The sequence below is a fragment of the Schistocerca piceifrons genome, chromosome 3, assembly GCF_021461385.2.
Source record: "Schistocerca piceifrons isolate TAMUIC-IGC-003096 chromosome 3, iqSchPice1.1, whole genome shotgun sequence".
Lineage (NCBI taxonomy): Eukaryota > Metazoa > Arthropoda > Insecta > Orthoptera > Acrididae > Schistocerca > Schistocerca piceifrons.
In genome coordinates, this window is record NC_060140.1 from 571,684,153 (window position 1) to 571,697,964 (window position 13,812).

A 13,812-nucleotide genomic window follows, 5' to 3' on the forward strand; every position below is an offset into this window, starting at 1 on the left:
ATAAAACAACTACACAAGTTTCACATGCACTTTCCAGACTCGCAAATCAACCCCATCTGGAAAACCTTAGTACTTAACATATATTATTACAGTCTCTTTTGGTTTTAATCCCCCTTGTCAAAACAGTTCTTGCTCCTAGCAAGTCAAACAACAGAGTATACGAGTCTCTAGATAAACCATATTTCGTTTGTTTCCAACAGTCACTACTATTTCACTGCCAAATAGTAGCCCTTGATTACTCCTTGTACTGGACATATGGCTTCCAAGGCTTGCGCACCCACCACTTGTCAGCGATAGACTGCCACAACTTTAGCCTTCTCGTAACACACACCCATCCTTCACACACATAAACCGTGGCGCAGTAGACACATTTACACTCTCACACACTCATCCTTAAAATACTGTGTTCAAGATGGTGAAATAAGAGTGTCTCTAGAATTTACCCCGAAATTCTCGAGGCACTGCAAATTTTGATGAGGCTTGTGCATCTCAACTTACAAACTAAATTGCCAACTTTCCACCTGAAACAGCTGGTTATGTGGTTTGCTATTGCCAAGTGCTTTCTCTACAGTAATGACATTTTTGATGACAGCTCTAAGTTTGTCATATTACTGAGCCATCTAGGTGAGTGAGCATGTTGAAATTACACTGAAGTGACAAATGTTGTAGGTAGTATCGCTTACTCAGGGTATAAAAGGGGACTGCATTAGCAAAGCTGTCATTTATACTCAGGTGATTCATGTGGAAAGGTTTCCAACATGATTGTGGCTGCATGATGGGAATAATAAACTTTGAACGCAGAATGGTAGTTGGAGCTAGATGCATGGGACATTCCATTTTTGAAATAGTTAGGAAATTTAATATTCAGAGATTCACAGTATCATGAGTATGTTGAGGATACCAAATTTCTAGTATTATCTCTCACCACGGGCAACACAGTCACTGATGGCCTTCCCTTAAAGGCTGAGAGCAGTGGTATCTACGTAGAGTTGTCAGTTCAAACACACAAGCAATACTGCATGAGATAGCCACATAAATCAATGCAGAGCATACAAGAAATGTATTCATTAGGACAATATGGTGAAATTTGGCATGGGCTATGGCAGCAGACAGTCAATTCAAGTGCCTTTGCTAACAGCACAACATTGTCTGCAGTGCCTCTCCTGGGCTCATGACCATTGACTTAGAAGCTTCAATTTTTTGTACCATCAAGTGAGCATGGACCTCAGCATGTGACACAAATTTCAACTTGATAGGTCTACTCATTCCTGAGAAAAAGGGAGTTTAACAATCAGACAGACACACAAACAACAAAGCAATCCTATAAGGTTTCCATATCTACCAGTTGAGGCATGGAACCCAAATTAAGCAGAGTGTAATGAACATCTCCATACATAATCATCAAACCAGATAGCAACTGCTTACAACAGGATAGAAAATATAATAAGTCTCAAACCAATATGTTTCATCAAGGAGTACTGGTATATAACAGACAGCTAAAAAGTGTGGTCTCAGCTCTCAGAGTGCAGATGTGTGTGCAAGTTGCGTTTATGTGAAAGTGTGTGTGTGTGTGTGTGTGTGTGTGTGTGTGTGTGTGTGTGTGTGTGCGCGCGCGTGAGTGTATGTATGTCTCCTGCTGACAAAGGCTTTAATTGTGTGAATCTTTCTATTGTGCCTATCGCGACTCAGCATCTCCGCTATGTGAGTAGCAACTCTCCTTCTCTGGTATTGAAACAGCTAAAAAGGTATCACTGATATATATGGACTACGCAAATAAAAAAAACTCTTAAAATATATTAAAGAAACAATTATTTTTACCCATGAAATATATTTACTCAGTGAAAGAGTAAATGTAATAAGACTTGTTAATATAATAATTCAGTATTCAGAACTACCAATAACAAAGTAGTCATTCAGCTACATAAAATTATGATCTCGACAAAAACAAAATTTTTCTACAGATGAATAAATGCATGAATCAATGAAATAATGAAAAGTGATAGCTTCAATAACTGTTGGTCAGCAGTAAAGTTTCTTCACGTACTGCCCCTCCTATGTTTATCACAAACTTTTATATTTTTCAAAGTTTTGGAAATTATTTTTCCATAATAATGAAAGTCTGTAGCAGAATAATAAATGAAGACTGATTTATGAAATCTCTTTCATGATTTAACATGGACAAATAGCTGCCAAATAACATATATGACAGTATGACAGTGCACATTACAGTGTCATTACTTTCTGAAGAGAAATAAAAATATAATGCATAGTTTCAGTGTTAAAGAGTACAGTAATGTTCAGTCACATACCCATTGCTGGCACAATATGCCATTATTAAATATGATATTAGAAATACTGTTCCATCCCAGTATGCTGCTATGGAACCCCAAGGAGAAAATAAATATGGTTCTCCATATTTCAGATATACTGCCATGAATCCTGCAATAATCCCATCAGCCTCCAATGCAGCAAATATGTCGACAGCACTTGTAAATGCAAACAATCCAAACCCTATTGAGAGAAATACATATTACCATTATAGAGAATGTATTTACGCCAAGTTGCCTAGATTTTGGAAACTATCTACAACATTTAACAATTACAATCCTTTTTAATCTTTTAACAATTCCTCTAGTTGAAACATCTAGTTGTAAAAGTAATATCATAAGTTCAGTTTATAAAGATATAAATGCACTGACCTTTATTTACCTCTAGGAGACACAGTATTCAGTACAACCAACAGAACCACATAAAAACAGATTACAGTAGTCCTAGACTTTGGAGCTACTGACTTCTTTGTAAAGTACAGAATACTAAATAAAAATAACATTGAAAATATATTAAGGAACTAAAATCAGTGGACTGGTCCTTTAAATTGACCTCTGAGAGAACTATTGATGAATGCACTATGCACTTTTTAGACATTGCTCAAAGCATACTAAATAGCAACAAGAAAAATATTAATGACACCAAATGCAAACCAAAACATACTAACAAATGGTACACTCCAAAACTAAATAAAATAAGATTACTACTTCTCATAGCTAAAGATAGATCTATTAAAAGTTGTGAGCTTACAAAGATATATGCAAAACTCAAAAAAGTCTACAAAAATGAAATTAAAATAGCCAAGTGTAAAGCAAATGATAGCTACATTTTGAAATCTAAAAATAGTTGTAAAGCAGCATGGAATGTAATTAAAAGTGAATAAATCAATGCAAAAAAAGACAGTACCATTCTCATAGATTCCAATGAATTAAATGAATACTTTGTAAACTGTACAGGTGGTAATTATTTTAATTGCAACAATAACACAGTTTCTGAGACACTTTTACCTAAAGAAAAAAATATAACTACCTTCTCATGGTCTAAAATAATTTTCCACAATATTACCAAAGCAATTAACAAGCTTGGAAATTCTAAAATGGAGTACTATTATGGAATGAGTAATTTTGACATAAAGAGCATATCAAATGAAATTAAGATGCCATTACTTTACCAGGCCAACAGAATTGTGGCACATAGCATTTTCCCTGGAGCTCTTAAAACCACTGTTACCCTTCCAGTGCTTAAGAAAGGAGAAAGACAACTCCCTAGTAATTATACGAGGTCTGTTCAAAAAATTCTGGAACATTTGTAATTTTGCACAAATGGTGTATTGGCACTAAATGCGTCTGGCACCCCTACATATGCCCGTGTTTAATGTGTAACTGCCAGAAGTTTCATTGTTGTATGTGTGCTAGTTATGGGTCAGTGCTGTATTGACTAGAATGTTGTGTCACACGATTTGTGAATTTCGAGATGGCAGAGTAAGAGCAGCAAGGTGTCTGTAATAAATTTTGCATGAAACTCAATAAAACTTTGCAGAGACAAATCAAATGAGGCAGAAAGCCTATGGTGATGAGTACTTAAGCCGTACTTGGTGTTATGAATGGTTACACAGTTTGAAAACGGCCAGACGGAAGTTAAAGTTGACCCTCATTTAGGACACCCTTTGACGTCTACCGAAGGATTAGTTAACCATGAAATCATGCTCCAAGAACAAACTGTTAATCAATACTACTATCAGGACATGTTGTGACACCTGCAAGAAAATGTGAGAAAGAGATGGCCTGAAATGTGGTGAGGCAATTCATGGCTCTTGCATTACAATAATGCACCCAGACATTCATCCCTGTTGGTGTGTAGCCACTGTACAAAAAAAGAAATCACTGTGCTGCCTCATCCTCTGTACTTTCTAGACATGACACATGAGGACTTTTTTCATTGTGAAGATTAGCAAAAATGGATGAGATAAAAGAAAATTTGCAGACAGCACTTTGCACAATCCAGCAAGAGGCAAGACTGCTTCTGAAAGTGGAAATGCCATTGGGACCAGTGTATCAATTGTGGAGGTGAGTATGTCAAAGGAGACCACACACAATAAGTAAAAGGTATATGTAGAAAAATTTTGTGGAGGAAGTTCCGGAATTTTTTAAACAGACCCTGCACGCCTATCTTAGTTGTTCCAGTTGTATCAAAAGTAACAGAAAGCTGTGTAAACAAACAAATATATGACTACTTTGAAAATGATTGGTCACTAAATGTAAAGCAGCTTGGCTTTAGATCAAATCTCTCAGCAGTAAAAATAGTATGAAATCTGCTAGTGATTATATATGAGAGTGTTGAAAAGAGATGAGCTACACTTATAGACTTGAGCAAAGCCATGAAACTCAGTGTCATGAGACTATATTAATAAAACTAGCTTACTATGGCATTAGAGATAAGTCACTAAATATATTTAGAACCTACCTAACTAACAGGCTACAGTTAGTATATGCAAATAATCAGGCTTAACAGTTGTTGAAAATAAAACATGGAATACCACAGTGATCAGTTCTTGCAGATTTTCTCTTCACTGCATATATAATTGATTTCTCAAGACACATACTACATGAGAATGTGCTGTATGCTGATGACATCATGCTGACAACTACAGATGAAAACTTGCAAAATGTTAAAAGTTACAACAGAGAAATTATTGAGATGACAAATCATTGGCATATAGTCAACCATTAATTAAAACAAAACCAGAAGAACTTTATTTCATTCTCAAAGAGCAATGAAGTCTGAGAATAAGAACATGAAAGTACTTGGCCTTGTGATTGATAAAAGGCTATCATGGGATGGACACGTAAATTATTTAAGCAGCAAATTGGCAAGAGTTTTATTTTTCATACATATATTAAGACAACATGTCAGTAAGAAACTGCTACTTAACTCTTATTGTGGCTTCTTCCAATCACATCTGCAATCTAGAGTACTGTTTTGGGGGGATGCACCTGAATCAGCTTGCATTTTTCAATGGCAGAAGAAAGCCATTAGATACATTCTAGGTCTGTCTCCCAGATAAACTTTCCAAAGTCAGTTCAGAACACTTAACATAATGACAATCCCCAACCTTTACATCTACAGTTGTATAATTTATGCTAAACAGGCTTAGGCTAAGAAATAATGTTCATGTGCACAACATAAGAAATAGCCACTTGGCAGGTTTATCATACTCAAGGCTTTCTCTCACACACAATAGCCAAAAACACGTGACCCTTAAATTCCTCAGCAAACTGCCAAAACAGCTCAATTGACTCTCTTACATAAGTACAAGAAAGTATTAGAAACTCCGCTAAAAGAGTGAGAATTTTACACAGTTGATGAATTCATGGAGAGTGATTTCCAAGAATTGTACTTTGGGTAACTGTGCCTATCAATAAAATTGTGTGTACCAGAACCAAAGATAAATAAAAGGTCTTCAGAGAGTTGGAAGTCAATGAATGTGCATTAGTATGTAGCTTGAGTTAAAAGATGATACTAGGGAGAGAGAGAACGAGAAGTGAAGATGCGTGTGAATAAGGAAAAAATGAAAAGTCTACACAAACATTTCACAATCACATGGACTCTGCTCCTGAACATTAACTATCCACATCAAAATCTCCTAAAACCTCATTTAAACACTAGCCAAATTCATTCTTGTCTGTAACTTATTTATCTATCTGGAGCACACCTCTAAACAATTGAGGACAATGGCTATGAGGACCAAGGCTCTATCCTATGTCAGTTGGTCATGGGCAGTATGGAGGTGGCATTCATCGATTGCCAAAAGCTGCACACCCTGGCTTGGTACATCTCTCTTGATGGTATATTGGCGTCTGTACTCATTGTGAAAAATAATGCCTTCACTATCTTCAGCAGCTCAATCCCTTCTCCAAGTTGACATTCACCTGGTCCTTCTCCAACTCACTGAAGCATGCTGCCAATTTTTGGCCCATATCAAATCAACCAACAGATATGAATATGTTCAGCTCCATGGCTTCCATACCTTCCATATCAAACACACTATTTCCTGTAACCAAAGTATTCATAGTAACACAGTTGCCCCAACATGAAATCCCTCAGAACCTATACCAATAATTTTTCTCAGTCACTATTCTGCTGCAGCTACCCTACTGCTCTTGCTCATAAGCAAATCTCCCAGCCAGAACACTCCTTCTTGGCCTCTTAAAACTGCACCTGCTACTTTTAAAACACACAGAAACACCCCTTTCATAAATAAATTCCACCCAGACCCTGAATGTCTCAGTAAGTTAATGCTCCAGGACTATTACTTTCTCAATTAGAGTTATGAGCTAATCTCTCACTGATAGCCTTGACACACTACTGACCCTTTAAAATTCCCAGACCAACACCCCAACACCAAGGTTCTCACTTTAGCAATTGTTCCTACTGTACAACCTGCACTGTGCATCCACTCACTTCCACTTAAGTCACTGCTATCTACCTCACACAGGGATAAATACTACCATACTGGTAGAATGCATGGGTAAATAAAGACAAACTGTCTGAGCCAGAATTCTTGCTATCCTTACTTCTTTAAATTTATTCTGGTTGTTACTGACATAATCAACATTTTCCTTGAATGTGCAAAAAATACCATTTCTTCAGTATTTACTTATTAATTTTACATATAGTTGGCTTTCTCATTACTATAATTTTTTGATTCATCACAAGGTATATCACCAGAAATTTAAGCCTCATAAGTCAGGTTTGAACATTTAATGCACAGATGTGAGATCATGTTTCATAGCAGCTGATTTTTTTTAACTATCTTAGGGCAGGTTGAAACATATTTCTAACAGTGTTGACAAATAAGGAAATTCAGCCTTAATATTGAACTTTCAAGAATGACCTCCCATTTTGTCATCTTTAATGTATCCTATAATTATCATTATTCTCATCATTCAGAAGCCTAATAAAAATACGGTAATGGAAAGGATATTTGTTGGTGGAATATGAAAGGGCAAATCAGTACATATTTGCACTTTAATTCTAATGACTGATATGTTAGCAATATGACTTTGCACTCTCACTAGCTGCTAGATGGCACTGTTCTCTCCATTTGTGGCAAGTTACAGCTTTTTCACATCATAACAAAGCAAATGGATCCTTTCAGCTATTATGTCTTTCTACCTCAAAAACTTTTTTTTTTCAAATTCTATGATATTTTCAATACATTTATACAGCACATGCACCTTTCCTAAAAAAATTATAATACTAACTGAGGAATTTATTATCTATTAGGTTGGTGCTTAAGTTAATAGTGTTTTTATTTTGCATGTTGGTATTCCACTTGATATGCATTTATTTATTGACTGTCATTTTTTATTTGTCATTCAGTGTTGCTATTTGAGTTTACATATTGTCATTTGGATATTATGGACACTAGAAAATGTGGTTCCAAGTGGAGAAATTAGAACATTTATGACATATTCTTCTGTTTGATTTCAGTAGAGGGGCAACAGCAGTGGAGGCAGCCATGAATATTTGGGCCATGTATGGGGATAACACCATTGCACAGAGTATGGTCAGAAAATGGTTTTCTCGTTTTAAAGAGAATTATTTTGACATTAGTGACTCTCGACATTCAGGAAGACCTTTGGGGTTTGATGAAGATCATTTAAAAGCATTAATTCACATTGATCCACATCAGTGTTCTCAAGAACTGGCAAATGTGAGGAACTGTAATCATTTCATCATTGTGAAATATTTTCATGCAACAGAGAAGGTTTAAAAATCAGATGTATGGGTACTGCATGCTCTAAGCCAAAATCAGAAAAAATAGCATGAGGACATATGTGTATCTCTGCTTGCTCTTCATCAATTGACTTGTGAACAATACCAACCATTCCTATCCTGTACCATTACTGGTGATGAGAAATGGTGTCTTTATGCTAACATATGGAAAAAAAGGAACAGCTGAGCCCAAACAAAGCAGCAATTCCCCATGTAAAGACCTGTGCACATCCACAAAAGATAACGCTATGCATCTGGTGGAACAGTGACAGCACTGGTGTACAACAAATTGCTTCCCAGTGATGTAATCATCACTGCTGACATTTACTGTCAACAACTGAGGTGTCTTGTAGACACTTCCCACGAATAATGACTGTGAAGACTGTTAAGTGGTGCTACTCCAACATAATGCCCACCTGCATTCTGCTAGACTGACAAAAAAAAAAAAGCTATACAGGAGTTGGGTTGGGAAGTCACATCCACCTTATTCACCTGATCTTCCACCCTCAGATTTCCAACTTTTCCACTCTCTATTGAAAAACCTTCACAAAACTTCCTTTCTAGATAAAAATGCACTCTGAACATGGCTCAATGAGTTCTTCACTTCAAAACCATTTGATTTCTACTGTCACATAATCAAAAAGTTACCCCAGTGATTGCAGACATAGTGAAGGAGGACTGATGATTAAAATCTTTGTTATGTGTATCTATTGTGTTTATTAAACTTACAGAAAAATGCTATGAACTTATGCAGTAACCTACTATTACATTCCTTTGGTTATTGGGATTTAATGAGCTAGCTAGTTTGCCTCAAAACCATGTTACTTACAAAATATCAGTAATTTCAGATTTCATTATCATTGTTCATACATAAAAACATACCTGATTACTGACTTCCTGATAAAGCAGTTGAAAAAGATGTAGAAATAAGTAAAGCATTCATACAACCAATGAAAAAATACAGTAGCAACATTTCTATTCATTTAATTCCAGAGTAATTAGCATCCTTAGTTAAAGCAAAGTTCTATAGAAATTATAGCAGCATCTGGAAATAAATCTTCCTCCACTAACCTGTTACTCAGAAATGTAGATCTTTAATTTCAATTTATGAAAATCCAGAAACAACGATAGCTAATTTCAGTTTCTATTATTGCAAACTTATAAAAGAGACCTGTTGGAACCCATTTTAAGTCAGTCTGTGGAAAGTTATGAAATGTATGAGATCTATGTCCACCAATACAGGGAAATATAGTGCAGGCAACTTAGTACAAGTTACAAATTGAGACATCAACCGAGTTTTGTCCTAATTTCATGTCAAGAAGTTGGTCCAATGATTTATGGACTGTTTGAATGATTAATTGGACAGGGAATGTGTAGTTATTTAATCAACTGTGGCAAACTACAATAATGATCACCACCTACAGTGACAATAGGATCAGACTGTGAACTGTGTTATTTCCTAATGATAATTACTGTGCACACAGTGTTCATACTGATTTGAAAGCTTTTTCTGAAAGACAGTGTTTTAAGAGTATAATTCAATGATACTTGAACTCTTGAATATTTACTTCAGTTCTAGGCTATGCACTTGAGTCATATTATAGGACATCAGTCAGGTGTAATGTGTGGCTATCATATATCTGTATTTTAATTAAAATAGCAGAGGCTTTGTCTGGCCATAAACCGTAGTTCTTTCAAGATCTAAATGCAAGAAAAGTGTTTGAACTGCAAAATTCTGGTGTGGACTATGTTGTTAGTAGTATATCGTTCCCACCAGCAACATTTCAGCCACATCCTACGGAGGACAAATTTGTACAGGTAAAATGGGTAGACTACAAAAGTTTGCTTTTCACTCTTATGAAATAAATATGGCTGTGGTACTCTCCATTTTCATGAATGAAGAATAGCATTCAATAATTCATTTTTGTGGTCAGAAGGTGCACCAAGAGCTTAAATTCATAGAAGAATCCATGTGGGAGAAATGTGTTACCAGGGAAAAGTGTTTACCACTGGACTGAAAATATGAAAGTGGGCCATGGAGTTTGAAAAATAAGGAAAGAGCAGGATATCAAGTCACACCCACTAGTGATGCCATGGTTGAGCATGTCAGTAACCTGATTTTAAATAACCGATGACTGACTGTGGACGAAGTGGCAAACCAAATGAACATTTGTCATGGGTCCATATATGACACCATCCCTAACAGGCTCAAATACATATACTCTGTGCAAATGAATCCCAAAGCAACTTAATGAAGAGCACAAGCACATCATGTGAGAATCTTTCAGCACCTACTGAACAATCATTTCAATGAAGGTGAAATATTTCTGAAATCAATTGTCATTGAGACAAAATATGGGCTTGTCATTTTGAACCATAGAGCAAATGCCATCACATGGGCTGAAAACACTTGAGATCCCCAGTGAAAAACAAATTCCAGACACAACCCTCTGTATTAAAAGTGTGGCTCACAGTTTCTAGGGACACAATTCTGTAATATTACTTGGAGAAGGGGTCAACAGTACATAGTCTTCATTACAGTGGTATGCTTTGCATTTTGTTGAAGCCTGCAATTAAAAATGAACAATGACATCTAGTTTCAAATAACAGTATTGTTTCACATGACAATGTACATTCAAATACTACTGCCCACACCATTCAAACACTTCAGAATATGCATACGTAGGTGTTCAAGCATCCTGATTGTGTCCTGTTGCATTTACATATGTCTTGTCCAAACTGTGATATCACAGGCTATTGATACCATGCCATGAAATTCAATGTCTAGAAATTGGCAGTAACCCATGTGATTACCCTGCCAACCTTTGGCCAGTTCTGTGACACGTCCTCCTCTGCTCACACAGCCAGCACCACCATAGAGCCAACTTAAAGGACACTGCACCACCTAAGCTAGCATCTGTCAGTTAGTTGAATTCTGCCTGTGTACTCAAAACATTATCAGTTAGCCCCTGTTGGTATTGTGTATGATGAACCTGCCTATCTCAAGGACACACAGTGGACTGTATTCTGGACTTGCTGTTACCCAAGTTAAGTAAAATGACATTACTTAACTGCTTAATTCCTGAATAAATTTTTATATGAAAGATAAAAATCAAAAACTATGGTGCTTTAGAGGTTTCCAAAACACTCAGGAGAATGCACCACTTGCCAGAAGCATTGGTAGCTTGATGAAGAATAGGCATCTAATGGCACTGTCATTCAGAAACAGTTAACCTTACAGTTATTAGCACAGCATTGGTATGGCACAAATTTGTGAGTCAGCATTAAGGGGTTAAAAACTGTGCATACATCTCATTATTTTTGTTATCTTAGAACCCACCAACTCCTTGGCATTACCACTGGTCTGACAAAACATCTGGCAACAAGGCTGGTCTCATGAGTGCACAACACAACTATGTCTTTTCATCTGCCATACAAACATCTGGTGGTGGCTTTAATTCTGTGTATTTCTAGCAAAACTGTGATCCTTCACCATGTTTACCCTTTACTTTCCTTCTACATTCTTGTGTTTCGAAACAGTGCATGGCAACTGACTGTCTGCCCCCCCCCCCCCCCCCCCCATTCCCAGTGACTTTGACTCCAATTCATGCTTTCTTGCAGTTTACTGGTTTTTGTATGTAGGATCACGGCCAGTCTGCTGCAAGAACTGTCAGTAACTCAGACTGTTCAGTTTCAGAGGCAGCAGATGCAAGAATTAATAGACATGATGACAAGTCTGCTCACTGTGCAAGCCAACATATTGGTGCCGCCACGTCATGTAGCAACTGTTTCCGTCCCACCATTGCGTGCATCTGCTTCTACACAAGAGGAATGGTTCAAGTTCTGTGCACAGCATGACACATACTTCATGGTGCATCACATTAAAGGTAGGGAAAGGTAACCTTATATTTTTCCAATAGTAGGAGTGTCAATTTATCAGTTGGTCTGCAAATTCTTTACAACTGTCCACCTTGAAAGTGTTCCTTACCAAGACCTAATTCTAATTATGGCATTAGATAAATACTATGATGTACCAGCTGCACATTACAAATTATTTCATTTGTGTAGGCAACTTAATCAGAATAGTAAGCACTGGGTAGCTTAATAACAAGGGCTTACACAGCATTGCAAATTCACATGTGAGTGCGAATGCTATTATAGTGATGCCACGTTTAGGGAAGCCATTACTCAGAATGTATCAGATCCTCACATACGTGTACAGATTTTTATATATCCTGACACTAACTTGCAACAGGTTTTGCAGGAATTAGCAGAACATCAGGATTCATATGATAGTGCAGCAGTAGATTTTGATTCTGTTCCTATTTGTGCAATACAGAGTAATGGTAAACAGGTTGTACCCATAGTTCATGTCCCATGGCATGCAAAGTGTCAGCCAGTGCAGTGATGTAAACAGAAGCAGTGTGATAGGCAGCAGGCTAATGGTGGTAAATCCTGCCCTCAGTGTTTCATGGCCCACAAGCAGCATGCATGCCCCTGTTGTGACACTAAGTATTTTCATTTTGGCAAACATGGTTGCATTCAGTCTGTCTGTCTGCAGAAAGACAAGTACAACCAGCACTCTGCATATTATCCTAGATCTCACTCAATAAACATTAATGCATTTTTCCCAAGCGCAGCAGCAATTCTAGTATTACACAGTTCAAGTCAAGTGCAGCAGCAAAGAAATCACACACTTCTTCCATTCAGCATCAGACCAATAAATTGTTTGTGACTGCAGTTTGCCAACCACAAAATACACTTGCAATAGACACTAGTGCATCAGTGATTTTGTTGAACAAAAGCACATATGAGCTGTTAGGCAAGCCCAAGCTACATAAGTCACAGGCAACTCTTTCCCATAATAACGATTATGACATTCCTGTGCTAGGTATTTGCACCCCACTTGCCAGTTTCTGTTCATGGTTGCCATGCAATCAACCACAACAGTTATCACTGTGGAGACTCTGATAAAAATCTTTCATATCGAAGGTTTACCTGAAGTGCCTGTTTCGGACAATGGCAAACAGTTCACATTGGCAGAATTTCAACAATTTTGTGAGACCAACAGCATCAAGGTGCGATGACTGCACCATTCCATCCTCTGTCCAATGATGAAGCAGAATGCTTCATTACAACTTTCAAGTTGTAGGTAAACAAGTTACTTGCATCTAATACACAGGAGCAAGCTTCAGTGCTGTTCCTCTCATTCTACTGTTCCCAGCTATGCCACACAATGGCAAATCACCAGCAGAGCTTTTGTAAAGATGCCAACATAGGACACTGCCCCAGTTACATTTGTTGGCCTGTCCTCTGCAGTGCTCTAAATTTGATGTAAATGATTTAGTCTTGTTCAACAGGAGCTGGGACTGGAGCATTATCAACAAAGTCTTGGCCCGCTCTTTGTATGTTTTACAGGGTCCTATAGGGCTACAGAAGTGCCATCAGAGTCGTTATGTGAGCCTCCCGAGGGTTTTTCATTTGCTGATTAGGAGGCCAGGAGGACCCAACAGACTCAGCTGCCTTCGCCTTCTTAGGGTGCTGCCGTACGGGATCCTATGGGCATGGATGCAGCACCGTCACCTCCACCCAGCATCAGCTGCGAGAGGTGGGCCTTCCAGTGGGCTGCCAAGGAACCTCCAGTCACCATTGCACTTCCACCAATAAAGAAGATATTCTGTTCCTGGGAATGAGTGCACACCCTAT

General features: G+C 37.5%; 1 protein-coding gene across 2 annotated transcripts in view; it reads right to left on the reverse strand.

The window, feature by feature from the left end:
• Positions 1-13,812, reverse strand: part of LOC124790050 (transmembrane 6 superfamily member 1-like) — a 203,056-nt gene that overhangs the window by 104,988 nt on the left and 84,256 nt on the right. For both annotated transcript variants that reach the window (XM_047257611.1, XM_047257610.1), the window contains exon 3: positions 2,310-2,511. In XM_047257611.1, the coding sequence (XP_047113567.1) occupies positions 2,310-2,511 (202 nt within the window). The remainder of the gene's footprint in view (positions 1-2,309; positions 2,512-13,812) is intronic.